The 22,333-nt window shown below is 41.1% G+C and overlaps 1 protein-coding gene across 4 annotated transcripts in view; it reads right to left on the reverse strand.

Annotated features, from left to right (window-relative positions):
* Positions 1-22,333, reverse strand: part of SUGCT (succinyl-CoA:glutarate-CoA transferase) — a 769,733-nt gene that overhangs the window by 691,932 nt on the left and 55,468 nt on the right. For all 4 annotated transcript variants that reach the window (XM_055293359.2, XM_055293357.2, XM_055293358.2 and 1 more), the window contains exons 3-6: positions 22,166-22,239; positions 15,460-15,545; positions 14,448-14,498; positions 8,833-8,953 (exon numbers count right to left, since the gene is read on the reverse strand). In XM_055293359.2, the coding sequence (XP_055149334.1) occupies positions 8,833-8,953; positions 14,448-14,498; positions 15,460-15,545; positions 22,166-22,239 (332 nt within the window). The remainder of the gene's footprint in view (positions 1-8,832; positions 8,954-14,447; positions 14,499-15,459; positions 15,546-22,165; positions 22,240-22,333) is intronic.

The raw sequence follows: 22,333 nt of genomic DNA on the forward strand, positions 1-22,333 counted from the left end.
CCCAGTAACAATTCAATATCACCTTTCAACTGATTTTTTATAGCGGGAAAATATATTTTTAAATTATATATACAGAAAAAGTTAACCTTTTCACTTGGGTTTAAATAGTTGAAAATATCTACAACATTACCCAAAATATGTTTATCTTATTAAATAAATATTCTTTTTTTTCTTTCTTCTTTTTTTTCTGAGATGGAGTCTCACTCTCATGGTGCGATCTCAGCTCACTGCAACTTCTGCCTCCCAGGTTCAAGTGATTCTCATGCCTCAGTCTCTCAAGCAGCTGGGATTACAGGTGTGCACCACCACACCCAGCTAATTTTTGTATTTTTAGTAGAGACGGGGTTTCACCGTGTTAGCCAGGCTGGTCTCAAACTCCTGACCTCAAGCGATCTACCCACTTCGGCCTCCCAAAGTGCTGGGATTACAGGCATGAGCCACTGTGCCAAGCTTAAATAAATATTCTATTTCCATACTTAAAAACTTTGAAGACAGCTATCTCATATTCACTCCACTTAATGTTCCTTACTACCTGAAAAACATATTTCTTCAGCAAAATTTGCTTTAAAGAATGTTGCAAAGAGACTCCTCTCAGTTTCATCTGAGGCTTCAAACCCCCAAAAAATGTCCTAAGTGCCAGAACACTAGCACAGATAACACTAAAAGATTATGAAACCAGTTTTGCTGCCATTATCATCCATTTGAGGATACGTGAGAAAAGGTGAAAAGCTGAATAAAACCTTCAGCTGAATTTCCCTGGAGAGTTGTTATTGTATGCTAGGCATCTCATTCTGTCATAAGAGAGGAGCAAGCTGTTTTCCCCTTAACTTAAGCCACACAAGAGAGACTTCCAAAAATGCATCAGAGACCTTGACACACGCCAAGGGAATTTGGGAATTCTGGAAATTTGGAATTACCTAAGCACCTGTGGCATGTGTCTAAAAGAATATCAAAGGCAAGGGGTTATGGCTACATCGGCTAAAAGCAACAGAGCTAAGAGTTGGGAATAAACTGTACACCTGCCAATGGTGACAAGGAGGAAGGAGGATTTTTCCCCATGGGCCAAGTTCACCATGAGGAAAGCAGAAGGAGTTTATCTGAAAAGGAATTCTACCTATGAGGGCTGTCTATAGGACAAGGCGATCATAACAGATAGACTCTGTGTATAGACAACCACAAAAAAACAGGGACTGAAGCAGGAGAACTATAGCCTGAGGTCTCTGAGGAGACTACAAAACTCCCCATAAAAAGAGAGCCACCTACAGAACTTCAGGCACACAGAAGGCTCAACTGCAGGTTACAACTACACCAGTCAAGTAATACCCTTTTTGCACCCTTTAACTTGCTTCCCTTTCCTGGGAGGGCCTGATTGTGAAAAAACCACAAATAGCAGCTAACAATAGGAAAAGATGGATAATGAAGAAAATGACTAGGCTCTTCCAAAACACATAGACATGCAGACACATGCATGTATGTGCATACATAATACAAACACACACACATGCAACATATGTGCACCTGTAATACAAACACACACACATACTCTTCACATTCCCAAGAAAGTAGCCTGAATTTGGGGAAAAGGAGACGTCATAAACTGGACAAGAGTCTGAGGTTTTGATGTTAGATTGGACTGAACATTTTAATACTTTAAACGAAATAACTGCCAGGCATGGTGGCTCACATCTATAATCCCAACACTTTGGGAGGCCGATGCAGAAAGATCACTTCAGCCCAGGAGTTCAAAACCAGCCTGGGCAACATGGCAAAACCCCATCTCTACCAAAAATACAAAAACTGTCTGGGCATGGTGGCATGCACCTGTAGTCCCAGCTTCTCAGGAGGCTGAGGAGGAGGATGATTTGAGCCCGGGAAGCAGAGGTTGCAGTGAGCCGAGATCGCACCATTGCACTATAGACTGGGCAACAGAGCCAGACCCTGTTTCAAAAGAAAAGAAAAGAAATAATTGGGGAGAAAAAAATCTATAGGACTTGCTTGGGATTTCATCTATGAGCAAAGAGAATAAGTGGACAGTGCAGGTTTGCAGAGGTGGGCTGGGAGAGAAGAAAGTGTCTGCTTCTACTCCAGTAAGTCCAACTCATGTAACACATCTGTTATATGTGTATGGGTATAAAGAAATATTTAAAGATAAAAGGTTATACTGTTGGGGAATAAAATGGAGGCATAAAGTCATTTTCTGGAATCAGTTCATGTCTACAGACAAAATATAATCTCAGTCCTTAGCTCCAAGGGCTGTGTTTTGAAACCCTACATGTATATGCTAAGTTTCTCTTCCCCTGCAGAGATGGTGTCATTATTTCTTTAAATAATGAGCTTAATATGAAATGGTAAATATGTCAAACCACACTTTCACTAAAGATCACTGGCTATAAAGTTGGACAGATGGCCACAATATCCTGAAACTCTGGTGAAAAAATATTTCCTGATATAAGAGGGTGCAACAGAGATACTCATAATTTAGACCAGTAGTTTTCAATTGTTTTGACTATGAGGGTTCCCTCTAACATCAAAAACGATCATCTCCATATTGATTATTTATTCAGTCTAAAAATGATGCTTAATGCAGTGTGAATATCGCCAGATGAACTAGACTACTGTCTTTAGAAATTTAAAAAAAATCTTGCTGATTGTTATCCCATTTTACTCCACTCTACCTCTCTTATTTTATTCTTCCTTCTCTTCTTTTCTTCATTCCCTCCTTCCTTTTTCCTTCATTCCCTCTTCCTTCCTTATTTTCCCTCTCTCCAGTCTTAATGTCTTTTCTCACCTTCAAAACATCTATGAATTTGCAGTATGGATTTGCAGATCCTATTCTAATTACTCTATCTTTTTTTAAAGCTATGGTTATGTGGTGAATATGCCGAAAATAAGAACACACACACGTACAGACTAAGTCATGCCATAAGAATCCAACTGCAGCAGTGTTTTGTTTTGTATTCCCGTTGCTGTGATATGAATGTAGAATGCAGTTGCTAAATAATTTGCCTCATCCATTTGGGCTCACCATTCTCTGCTATTGACTCTGAAACACTATGAGGGCCTTTAATAATCTTTAAAAAATTATCTTTATAGCTACTCTGTGAAATATGAGCCCCATTTCAATCTCCAATGCCTATAATGAAGTCAGTCAACCAGGAATTGAATTCTACCTCTTTTTTTTTTAATCTGCATTCTACTGAAAAATCTTACTTCTTTTAAAGATTATGATCCTACCCCTCCACTGCTCAGACCCATCCTAGCATGCCATGGCCCCTGCACACCTCTGCAGTATCTTCTCAAGCATACTGCTCTCAGTTTTTAGTGTTCCAAACACTTCAGCTTTCTCTTAGATTCTTAAAGGCATCTAGATCTTTCCTACCACAGAGGTTTTGCACATGGTATTTTCTCTGCCTCAATCACTTCTCCCCTTGCTCATTACATGGCTGGCTCCTTGTCATCCTTCAGATCTCTTAAATGTTACCGCCCCAAAAAAGCCTTCCCTGACAAGCCCATTTACAGCATGCAACCCCTCCTCTGTTAATCTCCACCACAGTACTGTTTCATTCTTTCATAATAGTATAGTTTGCTAATACATGTCGTATTTATTATATGTTTTAACTTGTCTATAGAATGTCTCTGACCTAGGCTGTCAGCTCCTTAAAAATGCAAGGACAATGTCTACATTGTTTGCCCTGAACACTCAACACAGCCAGGAATATACAGCAGCTCAAGAAATAGTTGTTTGGGGGTAGGGAAGGGAAGAAAGGAGGGAAATAAGGAGGGGAGCTATTTGGGCATTTCTGAATCCTTTATTCTCACTTAAATCATAAAATACAGAATGACGAATACTCATGTACCAGCCAGTCAGTTTATTTTGCGAATATAATTGAAATTCTGTGTGTTTCTCTTCCCTGTCCCATATCCTCCCTCCCCACTCCCCAGGGTTAATCATTCTCTTGAATTTTGTACTATTCATTACCTTGTATGTCTTCATATTTTAAACACATATATTTTGTATGATTTTAACTCTATGTAATGCTATATAAATAGAGATTAAGGAAATTGTCCCTGAGGAATTCACAAAAATAAAAAAGGCACTTTTCAAACCCTCTTCCTCTAAAAAAAAAAAAAAGAAACTTCATTAAATGACATGTACAGTGTTCCCACTACAAACTCAGTCTAGTCAAAAATATAATGAAATGTTTATCCTTCCAGAAAGAAAGAGTAATGAAATTAACAAGAACAGCAGAAATAACATTTTAAAATGTAGTGGAGAGGATTCCTACTGCTAAATTTTTATAATTAATAACATGTTCAGAAGACACAAGGGAAAGAAGGTACAACTTAAAATTAAATTATTAGGGGAAATACCATTGTACTTCTAAAAGTATAGAGAAATATAGAGTGGTCACTTCACAAATATAAATATGTCTTTCAGAGAATCTTCCTACCCAGTGGTACACAGGAAACACTGCCCTTTTCACAAAAATAATTCCTAGTGAATAATAGCTGTTTAAACACTGCCCCCTAATGTGCATACTCAGCTCCCTCTGAAATGATAAGAGGACCATGCTAATAAAAATAATCAGGTCCTTCCTCCCTTGTGATCACTCCAGCATTTTTGTCCTGCAGACCAGATTTCATAGACTGAGGCAATTTCAACCACACAACTGTCAGAGTGCATTAAAGTCAATCTCCCAGCCATTCTAAGATTACTCTCATCAGCAATAGGGCCAACATGTGAGTGAGAACAAACTATTTGGGCTTGGACAGCACTGACAAGACAGCAATACCATTGGGAAACATCAGGAAAGTCTAGGATCTCAATCACAACATGTGCAACTTTAGACTGATGTAATCAGTCTTATTCAAAAAAAACACACACAGACACACTGATTACCAAGAAAATCAAACATTTTTTTTTTTTTTAAGATGGAGTCTCACTCTGTCACCCAGGCTGAAATGCAATGGCATGATTTCAGCTCACTGCAACCTCTGCCTCCAGGTTCATGCAATTCTCCTGCCTCAGCCTTCCAAGTAGCTGAGATTATAGTCACCCACCACCATACCCAGCTAATTTTTGTATTTTTAGTAGAGACGGGGTTTCATCATGTTGGTCAGGCTGGTCTTAAACTCCTGACCTCAGGTAATCCGCCCGCCTCGGCCTCTCAAAGTGCTGGGATTACAGTCACCCACCACCATACCCAGCTAATTTTTGTATTTTTAGTAGAGACAGGGTTTCGTCATGTTGGTCAGGCTGGTCTCGAACTCCTGACCTCAGGTGATCCACCTGCCTCAGCCTCTCAAAGTGCATGAGCCACCGCGCCCAGCCAAGAAAATCAAATTTAAAAAAAAGAGATGAACCTTGCTTTATATGCACACAAACTCACGACTCATGAATGACTTTGGCTTCCAGAATAATCTGTTGAAATTTAGACTCCCTGACTAATAAATTTGTTCACGACTTCCACTATTGCAAATAAAATTAACGAGTGAAAGAAAATAGCAAAAATATAGTATTCTCAAGTAGCACTGTTCAGTGTCACCTAATTACAAAATCTATGTCATTACTTATTGATATGTCTAAGTATGGAAAGCATAGAGGCACTTACTACTAAGACAAGAAGCCTGAGTTCTAAACCCATCTGCTATTAAATAGCTGTGTGACCTTAGGTCTGGATCTGTTTCATTATCAGGAAATAAAGGAGAACAGAGTATATAGATGTTATTCTAATAACTGTCAGGGAATGAGGAGATTATAGAACAATGAGAGTACGTTTTCAGACTACACATATCTGCCTATCACCCTCTCATTCCTTCATCATATCACTAAAAAGGACATGATAGAACCATTCTTCCTCATCTGAGAACTACTGAATTATATAATCTATCTCCAATGCCATTTTGCCACACTAAAATATTAATACAGAATTTGAGAACTGTAAGAAAACTTAGAGACTCTCCAATCATTAAGTCAAGGCCCAGAGGAACTTTTGACCCTAACCAGTTAGTTATAAATGTGAATCATTAGGAAATGTGGGCTTCCCAAGTAGACTAACATTTTTTTTTTTACTCAATGATGTGATAAAATGTATTATTATTCTCAATTGTCATCCTGCTCGAAACCCACGCCCTATGCCATACGACTTTGTAGTTCCTCCCTCTGAAACAGAATGTATTTCACCACCCATTGGTATTGGACTTGGCCATGTGACTTGCTTTGACAAATACTCCATTTGTTAGCAGATGCATTGGGAGCAAAGGCTTTAAATACCCTGGTGAAAATGGGCTTGTTCTCTTGCACTCCACCTTTCCCTGTGACGGGAGATGCATTTGGTGGCCACTGATCCAAGGGGGATAACAGACATGCAGAGCATACCAGTCCCCCAACGCACAACTTGGAGCCAAACCTAACCAGTCTGTATCAACTGAATGCCAGCCAACCACAGACATGGGAAACAGAAATACATGCTTATTGTCATATAGCATTTTGCATTTGTTGGCTATGCAGCATTTTTATGGTAATATGATAATTCAGAAGATAATTTACCTATATTAAGATTTTAAATCTCAACATTTCCATTAGATTACAAGATTCTGATGGAAAAAAATCTCTCCCTCGCTCTGTCACACATATAAATATTGTTTAGACAGAAAAATGAAAATATGATTATGGATCTATAAAACAGCACATTTTAAAAAGTGAGATCTAGTGGCCAAGAATCATCTACCATGTACAGTACCTGTCATTCAGTACAGAAGTTAATCATCAGGACCGGGCACAGTGGCTCACACGTGTAATCCCAACACTTTGGGAGACTGAGGTGGGTGGATCACTTGAGGTCAGGAGTTCAAGACCAGTCTGGCCAACATGGTGAAACGCCATCTCTACTAAAAATACAAAAATTAGCCAGGCAAGGTGGTACACGCCTGTAATCCCATCTGCTCGGGTGGCTGAGGCAGGAGACTCACCTGAACCTCGGAGGTGGAGGTTGCAGTGAGCCGAGATTGCACCAAAGCACTCCAACCTGAGGAACAGAGAGAGACCCTGCCTCCAAAAAAGAAACTGCTCTTGGCTGTAGAACCCCTACCATGTGCTCTGCATTACAGGTGGAACTGGGAATAGAATAACACAATCACATAAGGCCAGGAGTTCAAGACCAGCCTGGCCAACATGGCAAAACACCATCTCTATGAAAAACACAAAAAAATTACCTGGGTGTGGTGGCTAGTGCACTTGGTGTTGTCCTGCCTAAAACCCTCTTCACCAGTAGCTATGTGGTTCACTCCTTTACCCCATGCAGGTCTCTACTCAAATGTCACCATATGGGTAGGGCATTCTCTCACCTACCAGTATGAAATAACTTATCCTCACCCCACCCCCTTGCCAACTACCAGACTCAGTTACCAAAAACAAAAACAAAAGTGCTTATTTATTTACTATCTATCACCCTAACCTAGCATATAAATGCTCTAGAGAGCACAGATGGATTTTTATCCCTCCTGTATTCCAGAATCTGAGTCTATTGCCTGGAAGATCATAGGCTTGCAGTAAATATTTGGTGGATGACTGAGTAAAAACTTAAAATATTATGAATTTTTCTGATGCAAACTATTAATATAACATTTTATGTTATGAGTCACTTTTCTCTATTGCATCCCTAATTAAGAGTTAAGTACTTATATAGAAAACTAAGTAACACTGTGACTTTTTCCCTTTAGCCTAAACATACACATACATGCATATATAAGTGGTTCACTGGCAAGGGCTGAACAACTGGAAGACTTTATGACACTCTTTTCCTTCCTTTGGCTTAGTGCTTCTGAACATATTGAAGGGATACCTTGGGTTCCTATGTTATTATCTTAAAGCCAATTAACATTTCAACTGTAGGCCAGGAGTGATGGCTCATGCCTGTAATCCCAGCACTTTGGGAGACCAAGGTGGGTGGATAACCTGAGGTCAAGATTTAGAGACCAGCCTCGCCAACATGGTGAAACACTGTCTCTACTAAAAACACAAAAATCAGCCAGGCATGGTGGTAGGCACCTGTAATCCCAGATACTCAGGAGGCTGAGGCAGGAGAATCTTTTGATCTTAGGGGCAGAGGTTGCAGTGAGCCGAGATCATGCCACTGAACTCCAGCCTGGGCGACAGAGTGAGACTCTGTCTCAAAAAAAAAAAAAAAAAAAAAAAGAATTGTTTTCAACTGTAAATTCACCTATGCAAGAGTTAATAACAGTACTTTGTAAACATTTGTAAAACATCAACATAAAAATTAGCAAACCTATAGGCAGACAATTCAAAGAAGAAATACGAATAGCCAATAAATTTATGAAAATATTCATTTAGGTTAATATTCCTTAATAACGTTCAGCAGCCAAGGCCGGATGTGGTGGCTCACACCTGTAATCCCAGCACTTTGGGAGGCTGAAGAGAGCCGATCACAAGGTCAGGAGATTGAGACCATCCTGGCCAACATGGTGAAACCCCATCTCTACTAAAAATACAAAAATTAGCTGGGCATGGTGGCGCGTGCCTGGTAATCCCAGCTACTCAGGAGGCTAAGGCAGAAGAATCGCTTGAACCAGGGAGTCAGAGGTTGCAGTGAGCCGAGATGGCACCACTATACTCCAGCCTGGCAACAGAGTGAGACTCCATCTCAAAAAAAAAAAAAAAGAAAAAAGTAATGTTCAGCAACCTAAACGGCCTTGGAAAAAGGAAAGCAGAATAACTTCCAAAAAAAAAGCCAGCAAGAGGTTTCTTATAGCAATAAGAAAACACAGAAACTGGAAAACCTTTTAACTGACAAGGGTGTGGGGTTGAAATACCTGTGATGGAACAATAGATGATGTGAGGAGCAATCTTGTCTATATCTTCATATCCCAGGCCCATTGCAGACAGTTTGCCAGGGACATAGTTTTCCACAAACACATCACAAACAGCTGCAAGCTGATGGAAGAGGTGAACATGAGTCAGACTTCCAACTCAACAAATCCCCATATGATAGAATTTTAACTTTACACAATTGATTTTCCCTTTGTAATAGCTCAGAAAAATCACAGGACTGATGAAGCAAATTTGATAAACATAGAAGTTCTGGTCAACTACTTAAAGCATTACTGTCAGTAAAATAATGGCTATTAAAGTTTTTGTAACTACATGTAAGTACATGCAGAATGGATTCTGCATCCTTCAAATGTAATAAATATCTAGCCTACATGGTCTGTCCAAACAGATTCTCAAAAGATTAGGTAGAAAAATTAGAATGTAAGTACACTAAATCAATGAAAAACATCTTTTAAACCTTTACAAGAAAACTAAATAGGCCAGGTGTGGTTGCTCACTCCTCTAATCTCAGCACTTTGGGAGGCCAAGGCAGGTGGACTGCTTGAGCCCAGGAGTTCAAGATCAGGAGTTCAAGACCAGCCTGGGCAACATGGCAAAATCCCATCTCTACAAAAATTAGCCAGACATGGTGGTGCATACCTGTGGTCCCAGCTGCTTGGGAGGCTGAGGTGGGAGGATCAGTTGAGCCGGTAAATCGAGACTGCAGTGAGCCGTGATGGCGCCACTGCACTCCAGCCTGGGAGACTATTAGACCTTGTCTCCAAAAACAGACCTAAACACAATGTCTTTACTACTCAGCATCCCTATTATTATGTAATATTCCTCATTATAACATGCACTTAATGCACATAAGCAGGATTCGGAAATGTTTTCACACCTTTCAGATGCATTCTTCCCAAAGAGTTTTAAATGTATTTAAGAATCACTGGAGTTTTTTTTCTTCAGGCTACTAAACTATAGCCCAGTAAACCAGGAACTGTCAGGAACAAAATCCAGATTGTGATGCCCAGACCACTGTTACAGGAATCAGAGGACAATGCAGCATTGTAAACCTTAATTTTACAGAAATTTTATAAAAAATTGGGAAATTTTTTTCCCAAAATTTCAATTGTGACTACATACTTTAAAAAATGTTTTTAGGCCGGGCGCGGTGGCTCACGCTTGTAATCCCAGCACTTTGGGAGGCCGAGGCAGGCGGATCACGAGGTCAGGAGATCGAGACCACGGTGAAACCCCGTCTCTACTAAAAATAAAAAAAAAAAAAAAATGTTTTTAAAGGGCCAGGTGCAGTGACTCACACCTATAGTCCCAGCACTTTGGGAGGCCGAGGAGGGCAGATCATTTGAGGTCAGGAGTTCAAGACCAGCCTGTTCAACATGGTAAAACCCTGTCTCTACTAAAATTACAAAAAAATGAGCCAAGTGTGATGGCTTATGCCTGTAATCCCAGCTACTCGGGAGGCTGAGGCACAAGAATCACTTGAACCTGGGAGACAGAGGTCACAGTGAGCCGAGATCACGCCACTGCACTCCAGCCTGGGTGGCAGAGTAAGACCCTGCTTCAAAAAAAAAAAAAAAAAAAATCTTTTTTAAAAAAATTGGCTGGGCACAGTGGCTCACACCTGTAAATCCCAGCAGTTTGGGGGGCCTAGGTAGGCAGATCACTTGAGGTCAGGAGTTCGAGACCAGCCTGGCCAATATGGTGAAACCCTGTCTCTACTAAAACTACAAAAATTAGCTGAGCGTGGTGGCAAGTGCCTGTAGTCTCAGCTACTCAGGAGGCTGAGGCAGGAGAATCACTTGAACCCAGGAGGTGGAGGTGCAGTGAGCCAAGATCACGCCGCTGCTCTCCAGCCTGGGGCAACAGAGTGAGACTCCATCTCAAAAAAAAAAAAAAAAAAAATCACAGTAATTGGCCAGGCCAAATAGCTCACACCTGTAATCCCAACACTTTGTGAGGCTGGGGCGGGGTGGGGGTAGATCACTTGAGGTCAGGAGTTCAAGACAAGCCTGGGCAACATACCAAGGCCTCGTCTCTACAAAAAATTTAAAAATTAGCCAGGCATGGTGGCACATGCCTGTAGTCCCAGCTACACAGGAGGTTGAAGAAGGAGGATTGCTTGAGCCCAGAAGGTGGAGGCTGCAGTGAGCCAAATTCTCACTACTGCACTCCAGGCTGGGCAACAGAGTGGGACTGCCTCAAAAAAAAAAAAAAAAAAAAAAAAGCACTCCTACAAGCACTAAAGAAAATAAACTGCAGGCTGGCCAGGTGCAATAGCTCATACCTGCAATCCCAGCTCTTTGGGAGGCTGAGGCAGGTAGATTACCTGAGGTCGGGAGTTCAGGACCAGCCTGACCAACACGGTGAAACCCCGTCTCTACTTAAAAATACAAAAATTAGCCAGGCATGGTGGTGGGCACCTGAAGTCCCAGCGACTCAGGAGGCTGAGACAGGAGAATTGCTTGAACCCAGAAGGCGGAGGTTGAAGTGAGCTGAGATCCCACCATTGCACCCTAGCCTGGGAGACAAGAGCAAAACTCCACCTCAAAAAAAAAAGAAAGAAAGAAAATAAACTTCATGCTATATAGCAAAATTCTAATATTTTTGTTTCGTCTAGGCATAGGATAAATGAGAGTTCATTATTCTTTCAACTTTTCTGAATGTTTTAATTTTTCATAACCAAATGTTATTGGAAAATAAAACTCATGCATTGCTCTGCTAACCATAACACATGCCTATAATAATGATATTGTGACTGTCAACTAATTAACATAGAAAATTGTCTGAAATATTGGATAACACACGATCAGAAGTTATCAAATCATATTGCCACAATAATACTAAGTTTCATATAGGTTTTCTAGGCAGAGTTTCAGTTTTTACACAACCTGTTTTTGGTTAGCCTAGTTGACAAAGGAGTCATACTTTTTGAAGCTCTCATGTATCCAGCTGATTGCCTTGTGTAATACTTTGGAACTGTTTCTATAAACTAGACTCATTGTATTAGCAATCATAGCCACCTAGGCCTAAATGGAGAGGGGTTTTTTTTGCTAATCATTTTTTTTTTTTTTTTTTGAGATGGAATCTCACTGTGTCACCCAGGCTGGAGTGCAGTGGTGCGATATCGGCTCACTGCAACCTCCGCCTGCCGGGTTCAAGCGATTCTCCTGCCTCAGCCTCCCAAGTAGCTGGGACTACATGCACGCACCACCACACCCAGCCAATTTTTGCATTTCTAGTACAGACAGGGTTTCACCATGTTGGCCAGGCTGGTCTCGAACTCCTAACCTCATGATCTGCCCGTCTCAGCCTCCCAAAGTGCTGGGATTACAGGCGTGAGCCACCATGCCTGGCATTTTTTGCTACTCTTAAGGCCAGAAGAGAAATCTGTACGAGAAATATGAAAGACTAGAGAAAAAATAATTTTTCCTTTAGATAGTAAGATACATAACTTATTAATTGTATAACTACCTAAAAGCAATTGGCTGGCCATGGTGGTTCCCATCTGTAATCCCAGCATTTTGGGTGGCTGAGGCGTGCGGATTGCTTGAGGCCAGGAAAACAATTTAGAAAAATCAAACCAAGTTTCAAAAGAAAAACAAAAACAAACAAACCTGTTATGCTACAGGAAAGATATGGGAAGAAAGGGTGGCAAGATCAGGATGATTCTTAAGTTTTGGGTTCAAAATATATCTAGTTAATGAAAATTCTAAATTGGCTGCATTGATCCAGCAGAACCAAAAAGAATGGTCCCTGATTCTGATCTTAATAATTAAAGATTATCTTTCAATAACCGAGATAGAGAACATAAAGCAGCAGCAGAACAATTAAAGCTAAGTTGATGTTTTGGTAAAAAATAAAGTTTGAGGCCAGGTGCGGTGGCTCACGCCTGTAATCCCAGCACTTTGAGAGGCCGAGGCGGGTGGATCACCTGAGGTTAGGAGTTTGAGACTAGCCTGACCAATATGGTGAAACCCCATCTCTACTAAAAATGTAAAAATTAGCCGGGCATGGTGGCATGTGCCTGTGGACCCAGCTACTCCGCAGGCTGAGACAGAAGAATTGCTTGAAACCAGGAGGTGGAGCTTGCAGTGAGCCGAGATCGCGCCACTGCACTCCAGCCTGGGTGACACAGCAAGACTCTGTCTCTAAATAAATAAGTAAGTTTGAGACTTGGTTCTCTAACCAAATAGCCCTAAGTACAGTTGGTCCTTGAACAACAGGGGTTTGAACTGTTCAAGTCCACCCCTAGGTGGATTCTTTTCAACCAAACGTGGATGGAAAATACAGTATTCACTGGATGCAAAACCCGTGTACACTGACAGGCAATATTTTGTATAAGCAGGTTCCACAGGGCCGACTGCAGGACTTGAGTATGCACAGATTTTGGTATATGTGGAGGTTCTAGTAGAACCAATCCCCCAAATACAGAAGAATACTGTACATCCATTAGATTCAACTGTAAACCTTAACAAGGATGGCAAACAAGGTTTATCCCACATGATGAATCCAACATCAGGAACATAGGAAATAATAACAGCTAATACCTCATGAGTGCTGACTGTGGCAAGCACTCGTCTACACATTTTACACAGACTAACTCAATTCTAACAACAACCCTAGAGAGTAGGTACTATTGGGCTAGGCACGGTGGCTCACACCTGTAAATCCCAGCACTTTGGGAGGCCAAGGTAGGCAGATCACTTGAGGTAAGGAGTTCGAACCACCCTGGCCAACATGGTGAAACCCCATCGCTACTAAAATTACAAAAATTAGCCAGGTGTGCTGGTGCACACCTGTAATCCCAGCTACTCCAGAGGCTGAGGCAAGAGAATTGCTTGAACCCAGGAGGTGGAGGTTGCAGTGAGCTGAGATCATGCCACTGCCCTCTAGCCTGGGCAACAAAGCGAGACTCTGTTTCAAGAAAAAGAAAGAAGGTAGGTACTATTATTACCTCCAGTTTACTAATGAAGAAACTGAGGCACAAAGAAGTTATGTAACCTGTCTGAGGTCATATAGCCAGTAAGCACAGAAGGCAGGATTCAAATCCCATGCAAAGGTATCCATCCTTAATTTAACCACTGTGCCTTCCAGCTCCTCTAAGAAAGATGCTCAGATCAGGTCTGGATATATTGGTCATCTGCATAAGGGTTAGATAAAGCTTGGACTCTGCAGTGATGTGACCCAGATCCAAATGTCAGCTTTTCCCCATACTAGCTAGGTAATCTTGGAGCATCACTTAGGCACCAGGAAACTCAATTCCCTTTTATGTAAATGAGATTTCAATACTTCATTTACAAGGTAAAATCTGAGGATTAGAGGAGATAACATGAGCAAAGTGCCCAAGCCCATGATTTGCTGCAGAGTTGGTGCTCAGTCAATAGTAGCTAACACCATAATGATACACAATATACAAAAAATTTAAAGCACATTACACCTACAAAGAAGTATACAAATCAAGGTAAATACTTAAAAGGTATTTGTTGCAAACATACAGATCACCCACAAAATCGAGTTTTAAAACACTTTTGCTCTGATATTCCAATCCCTAATTATAACCTAGGTGGTAGGATGCCTTGTATACATCATACTGTACCTCTTTGATGATTTTCACCCCTTTTGGATCCTTGATATTAACAGCAATACTCTAAAAATTAAAATATATATACATATATTATTTCGATGACCAAAACACAAGAAGCCCAATCCCTACCATTATGCAATATACCCACATAACAAACATGCACATGTATCCCCTGAATCTAAAATAAAAAGTAAAAAAAAAAATAAATTATGTATATTAAAATACTATCATAAAAGTTTTTCTTTTTTTCTTTTTTTACTTTTTGAGACGGAGTCTTGCTCTGTCACCCAGGCTAGAGTGCAGTGGCACAATCTCGGCTCACTGCAACCTCTGCCTCCTGGGTTCAAGTGATTCACATGCCTCAGCCTCCCAAGTAGCTGGAATTACAGGCACATGCCACCACGCCCAGCTAATTTTTGTATTTTTAGTAGAGACGGAGTATCACCATATTGGCCAGGATGGTCTCGATCTCCTGACCTCGTGATCTGCCTGCCTCGGCCTCCCAAAGTGCTGGGATTAAAGGCGTGAGCCACCATGCCCAGCCATGAAGGTTCTTCTTATTGCTGACAAGAAAGCCATTCATATCATAGATCATCCTCTTAAATTTATTTATGCATGAAGAAATATTTAAATCATCTTTACAGATTCTATTTACCATGAGGATATATTAATATGCTAACAAGGATGACAGGAGATGTTTTTAAAGTATAATACCGAGTGTTAGGCAATTATTCCCTAATAATAACAAATGTAAGGAATCAAATGATTTTTCTATTTCATAAAATTATTTCCATTATAAATTCTTATGAAATGTTCTAAGTTACTTAGTCGGTAAGAAAGAGTAGTAAAAAGCTCCATTGTTTCTACTTAGTGAACGGTAAATGAATAGAAGTTCAATTTATTTGAAATATTAGTTACATCTTAATTTTTTTAAGGAAGAAAAAAACAAGCCACAATGATATCAACAGTATTGCTATTACAAGAGAATTACACACAAAAAGCAAAAAAGGGATGATATTCTTACTTTTTTATTTCGGTTAACACTGAGATAATATGTACTTTCTGTCCCAACAAAAGGTGGCCCCCAAGTTCGTGTATCATCACCAGCTCCTGAAAATAACAACATGAGCTATTAATCTTTGGGTTTTTTTTTTTTTTTTTTTTGGCGGGGGGAGATGGAGTCTCGCTCTGTTGCCCAGGCTGGAGTGCAGAGGAACGATCTCTGCTCACTGCAACCTCTACCTCCTGGGTTCAGGTAATTCTCCTGCCTCAGCCACCTGAGTAGCTGGGATTACAGGTGTGCACTACCATACCTGGCTAATTTTTTTATTTTTAGTAGAGACAGGATTTCACCATGTTGGCCAGGCTGGCCTCAAACTCCTGACCTCAGGTGATCCATCCACTTCAGCTTCCCAAAGTGCTGGGATTACAGGCGTGAGCCACCGTGCCCAGCCGTTTAAAGCAGTTTCTAAGTGACCTTGAAAAAAAATATAAAAATAGTACTATCAATTTCTAGAACTATAATTTAATTGTACCATCAATTGCTAAAACTAGCTGGGATTACAGGTACCCGCCAACATGCCTGGCTAATTTTTGTATTTTTAGTAGAGACAGGGTTTCACCATATTGGTCAGGCTCATCTCAAACTCCTGACTTCAGATGATCCACCCGCCTCAGCCTCCCAAAGTGCTGGGATTACAGGTGTGAGCCACTGCACCCAGCCAAGAAGCATTAGTTCTAACTGGAGATAAACTAATGACATCTCCTGCATCAGCCTCCATAGTAATTGGGATTACAGGCATGCATCACCATGCCCGGCTAATTTTTTATTTTTAGTAGGGACAGGGTTTCACAATATTGGCCGGGCTAGTCCCGAACCCCTGACCTCAAGTGACCCAGCTGCCTAGGCCTCCCAAAGTGATCCCATTGCACCAGGCCAGTAGTTTATTTTAGATATTTGCACTCATTTCTCAGGTGGAGATAATGTCAGGAGTCTAAACTGGAGGCCTGCAGGCTTTCCTGATCTCACTGGGGTTTCAGAAGGCTCTGTGTCCATGGCACATGACAGGAAATGTATGGTTAAAGGACATAAACTGGAAAAACCTGCAGCTTGGGAGACATGTTTTATTTGACCCACACAATTCTTTTTTTTTTTTTTATACTTTTAGGGTACATGCGCACAACGTGCAGGTTTGTCACGTATGTATACATGTGTCACGTTGGTGTGCTGCACCCATTAACTCATCATTTAACATTAGGTATATCTCCTAATGCTATCCCTCCCTCCTCCCCCCTCCTCCCTCCCCCCACCCCACAACAGGCCCCAGTGTGTGATGTTCCCCTTCCTGTGTCCATGAGTTCTCATTGTTCAATTCCCACCTATGAGTGAGAACATGCGGTATTTGGTTTTTTGTCCTTGCAATAGTTTGCTGAGAATGATGGTTTCCATCTTCATCCATGTCCCTACAAAGGACATGAACTCATCATTTTTTATGGCTGCATAGTATTCCATGGTGTATATGTGCCACATTTTCTTAATCCAGTCTATCATTGTTGGACATTGGGGTTGGTTCCAAGTCTTTGCTATTGTGAATAGTGCTGCAATAAACATACGTGACCCACACAATTAAAGTTTTTAACTAGCTGCCATGATTTCAAAATCTGGAAATCTTTAAAAATTCACACTGCCTTTCTTAGATGACCTTTTGACACACTCATTCATTCAACAAATATTTATTGAGCACCAACTATGTCACAGACACTACTCTGTGCAGAGCAGACACAGCAGTGAACAAAAGACCAACAGCCCTGGCCTCGTGTCCCCTAGTGGAGACAATGCTGAAATTTCAGCTGCATCCTTGCTCACTTCCCCGCTCACTTTCCTCACTTAGGTTGCTTGTCTGGCCCTGCAGGCACACGGATACACCCACTGACTGGCTAACTCTACAAAAAGAAGAGTATACATAAATGTAATATGCTCTTTGGTTACACAAATAAAAATAATCTAATCTAATAGTAAATCAGAAAACTACAACCAGGCCAGACGCGGTGGCTCATGCTGGTAATCCCAACACTTTGGGAGGCCAAGGTGGGTAGATCACTTGAGGCCAGGAGTTTGAGAACAGCCTAGGCAACATGGTGAAACCCTGTCTCTACAAACAATGAAAAAATTAGCCGGGTGTGGTAGCACACGCCTGTATTCCTAGCTACTTAGGACGCTGAGGTGGGAGGATCACTTGAGCTCAGGAGGTCAATGCTGCAGTGAGCCAGAAATGCGCCACTGCACTCCAGCCTAGGGAACAGAGCAAAATCCTGTGAAAAGAAAAGAAAAAGAAAAGAGAAGAGGAGGAAAGGGGAGAAGGGAGGGGAAGGGAGGGGAGGGGAGGGGAGGGGAGGGGAGGGGAGGGGAGAGGAGGGGAGAGGAGGGGAGAGGAGGGAAGGGGAGGGGAGGAGAAGGGAGGGGATGGGAGAGGAGGGAAGGGGAGGGGAAGAAATAAAAGAAAAAAGAAGGAAGGAAGGAAGGAAGGAAGGAAGGAAGGAAGGAAGGAAGGAAGGAAGGAAGGAAGGAAAGGAGAGAGAGAGAAAAAAAAAGAAAGAAAGGAAAGGAAAGAAAAAGAAAGAAAGAAAGAAAGAAAGAAAGAAAGAAAGAAAGAAAGAAAGAAAGAAAGAGAAAGAAAGAAAGAAAAAGAAAGAAAGAAAGAAAAAGAAAGAAAGAAAACAACAACCAAATTTTATTTAATTGAGGAACTGTAGAAGTGGATATAAAATGAAAGTAGTTTTCTACTGAAATGTGAAAATACCACCAAGTTGCTTTTAATGAAAATCCCTTTTTCTCATATCTGTGTTGAATAACTATCTCAAAAACCCAAAACAATTAAATATATAATATGAATATTAAAATGTATTAATCAGAAGGGTGAAGAGAAGGAGTCATAGTAACTGGTCAAAAAAAGGACAATAGATCAGATGCGGTGGCTCACCCCTGTAATCCCAGCACTTTGGGAGGCCAAGGTGTGTGGATCACCTGAGGTCAGGAGTTTGAGACCAGCCTGGTCAACATGGTGAAACCCTGTCTCTACTAAAAATAAAAAAATTAGCTAGGCATGATGGCACATGCCTGTAATCCCAGCTACTCAGGAGGCTGAGGCAGGAGAATCATTTGAACCTGGGAGGTAAAGGTTGCAGTGAGCCGAGATCGTGCCATTGCACTCCAGCCTGGGCAACAAGAGTGAAAAGTCTGTCCCAAAAAAAAAAGGACAATAAATCCCTACTAGGAACAAAGCCCAATACCAGTGTATGGCGATGAGACATAATAAAGGCCTAGACAAAGAAAGATCTGTTGTGGTTTAGTTTCCATGGTGGAAACTAAAAAGTACAAAGGAGAAATAGGCCTCACTATATAGGGAACAACAATTTATAAAATTAATAGAAATACAAATGTTACCCTGGTGGCCAACTGAAATAGCAAGAGAAATTATTAATACATTGAATGTTCTATCTAGGAATGGAAAATGCAAGAAAACCAATGGTTGTAAGTGCTGCGGTGTTGAAATCAGATAGCAATATGGAAATTAGAAGCTTTAAAGAAAAAAAACAAATGTTGAGCTAGAAAATAAACATTCTTCCGCATGTATCCAACAATGACTAAAAGCGATGAACATCATTGGCTGAATGAAAAAAGCATCATCTCTGGCAGCAGGACTTGCCAGGCACTTCTACTGCCTGAGACCGTCAGGGAGAATAAAAAGTAATAAAATATAATATACTAATACATGATATTCCTCATGCTCATCAGAGAATCTTCTGCTAACTGCTTTGGCTTCTTAAGAATATCTACTTAACAAGAAATTGAATCTTCCAGATCAAATATTCTACTTTCTGTAAAGACAAAATAAAATTTAAAAATTTTTAAAAGAGAAGGAAACAAACAAAAAGATATTCTACTTTATATGGCTATCACTTATGGTCAATTACTAAGTTGATGTAATTATAAATCATTCTCTTGTGACTCTTAGAGATACATACACACTATTCAGCACTAGACCAGTCTCACTGATTTGGGGATTCTGTTTAAGACCCGTAGGATCAGATCTTGAAACATAAATAATAATGCTAATTTTTGAAAACTTCTAAAACAAGCTGCATAAGCCATGTGTGGTGGCTCACCCACACCTGTAATATCAGCACTTTGGGAGGCTGAGGTCGGAGGATCATTTGAGCCCAGGAGTTCAAGACCAGCCTGGGCAACATAGGAAGACCCTGTTTTAACAAAAAAAAAAAAAAAAATGTAATAAGGCCGGGTGCAGTGGCTCACAGAGTGAGACTCCATTTCAAAAAAAAAAAAATTAGCCAGGCACAGTTGCACACAACTATGGTTCCAGCTAAGGTAGGAGGATTGCTTGAGCCCAGGAGGTCGAGGCCGCAGTAAGCCATGATCACACAATGGCACGCCAGCCTGGATGACAGAGTGAGACCTGTCTCAAAAAAAAATAAAACAAGCTGTTTATATGATGATATAGCAGACAATAAAAAACATGGACTGTGCCCTTTAAGTGCTTCTTGGAGAGAAAGGGCACAAAACAATGCCACATTCCTTTTTGAGACGGAGTGTGGCTCTTGTTGCCCAGGCTGGGGTGCAATGGCATGGTCTCGACTCACTGCAACCTCCGCCTTCCAGGTTCAAGCGATTCTCCTGCCTCAGCCTCCCAAATAGTTGAGATTAGAGGCATCTGCCACTATGCCCCACTAATTTTTGTACTTTTAGTAGAGAAGGGGGTTTCACCATGTTGGCCAGGCTGGTCTTGAACTCCTGACCTCAGGTGATCCGCCCACCTTGGCCTCCCAAAATGTTGGGACTACAGGCGTGAACCACCATGCCCGGCCAACAGTGATGCTTTTCTAAGCAACTTTATCAATAACAGCTTGAACTAAACACCAAAATGCTAAGATGATACCAAACAAAAGTGAGAAATGTGTACACAGAATATATCTATTTGCTGAACAAAGGAGGAAGAAAGAATAGGAAAGATGTCAGATGAAAAACATAAAAGCAAAAAACTGATCTAAGCTTAGGTGTTTCCCGCTTCAAAACCTTTAAAATTATAAAATGGGGAAATGTTTCTTTTATTAGTAATAGAAAAAAAACGGCCAGGAGTAATAGCTCACACCTGTAATCCCAACATTCTGAAAGGCTGAGACAGGAGTTCAAGACCAGCCCAAGCAACATAGCAAGACCCTGTCTCTACAAACACACAAAAATTTTTATCATTATAGCTGGGCATGGTGGTACATGCCTGTAGTCCCAGCTATTCAGGAGGCTGAGGCAGGAGAATTGCTCGAGCCCAGTAGTTGGAGGCTATGGTGAGCTCTGATCACACCACTGTACTCCAGCCTGGATGACAGAGGGAAATGCTGTCTCTAAAAAATAAAAACAAAAAGGAAATAGAAAAGAATGACTTAGGTTGGAGTATTTGAGGTTTTTTGTTTGTTTGTTTGTTTTTGAGACAGGGTCTCACTCTGTCACCCAGGCTGGAGTGCAGTGGCACAATCTCGGCTCACTGAAACCTCCACCTCCCAAGTTCAAGAGATTCTTCTGCCTCAGCCTCCCAAGTAGCTGGAACCACAGGTGTCTGCCACCATGCCTGGCTCATTTTTGTATTTTTGGTGGAGACGGGGTTTCACCATGTTGGCCAGGCTGGTCTCGAACTGCCGAATTCAGGTGATCCGCCTGCCTTGGCGTCCCAAAGTACTGGGATTACAGGTGTGAGCCACCACATCCAGGCTTAGGTTGTTTTTTGAGGGACTTTGATTCCTTTTCCTTCTCTCCTTCTTCTATGCCCTATTTCTTCACTTTTTTCCTCCTTTCTCCTGGCCTTCTCTTTATTCCACGGTGAGGGAGGGTGGCCAGGCCCACTGTAATCTCAGTCTCAATGCTAAAGCTAGGCTGTGGCTAAGGAAGGCCAGAATCATGGCTGAGGGTCTGGATATTTCTTATTACCTGTGTGCCCCTAAATAAGTTGCTTTACATCTCTGTGCCTCTATTTTCTCCTTTATAAACTATGAATAATAGCATCAGCCCATAGGGTTGTTGTAAAGATTAAATAAGCCCAGGCAAAGCATTGAGAACTTTGCCCCAGCACTGTAGGTGTCATTATCATCATTGTTATACGCTGCATCTCAGCCTCTTTTTTTTTTTTTTTGAAACGGAGTCTTGCTCTGTTGCCTAGACTGAAGTGCAGTGGCATGACCTTGGCTCACAGCAACCTCCACCTCCTGGGTTCAAGTGATTATCCTGCCTCAGCCTCCCAAGTAGCTGGATTACAGGTCCATGCCTGGCTACTTCTTTTTTGTATTTTTAGTAGAGAAGAGGTTTCACCATGTTGGCCAGGCTGGTCTCGAAGTCCTGACCTCAAGTAATCTGCCCTCCTTGGCCTCCCAAAGTGCTGGGATTATAGGCGTCAACCACTGTGCCCAGCCTCAGCTTATAACAAAAGCCTTCAGGTGCAAAGAAACTGGCTTGAGCCTTAGCACTTAGCACAACGTAAGGAGTAAAAAAGATATCATTAGTGTTAGTTCACAGGAAAACAAGAAATGGAGAAGAAAAAGACAATCATTTCATTTTAATTCTCTCCTTATCCCACTTACAGGCACACTAAACATGGGTATTTAGAGAATTATTTAAAAATATTTATTAGCTTGTTTCTGTGTTTTAAAGGGAGTAATAGCTTTACCTGGTCTCTCCACTTTTATAACTTCTGCTCCAAGATCTCCTAAATTCATAGTAGCAAAAGGTCCCGCCAGGACTCTACAATGTTAAAAATGATAAATAAATTATCATCTAGAAAATGTTTATATTAATTATTTTCCAACAACCGGTCAACACAGACAAGCTCATATAA

This window comes from Symphalangus syndactylus, chromosome 9 (assembly GCF_028878055.3).
Source record: "Symphalangus syndactylus isolate Jambi chromosome 9, NHGRI_mSymSyn1-v2.1_pri, whole genome shotgun sequence".
Lineage (NCBI taxonomy): Eukaryota > Metazoa > Chordata > Mammalia > Primates > Hylobatidae > Symphalangus > Symphalangus syndactylus.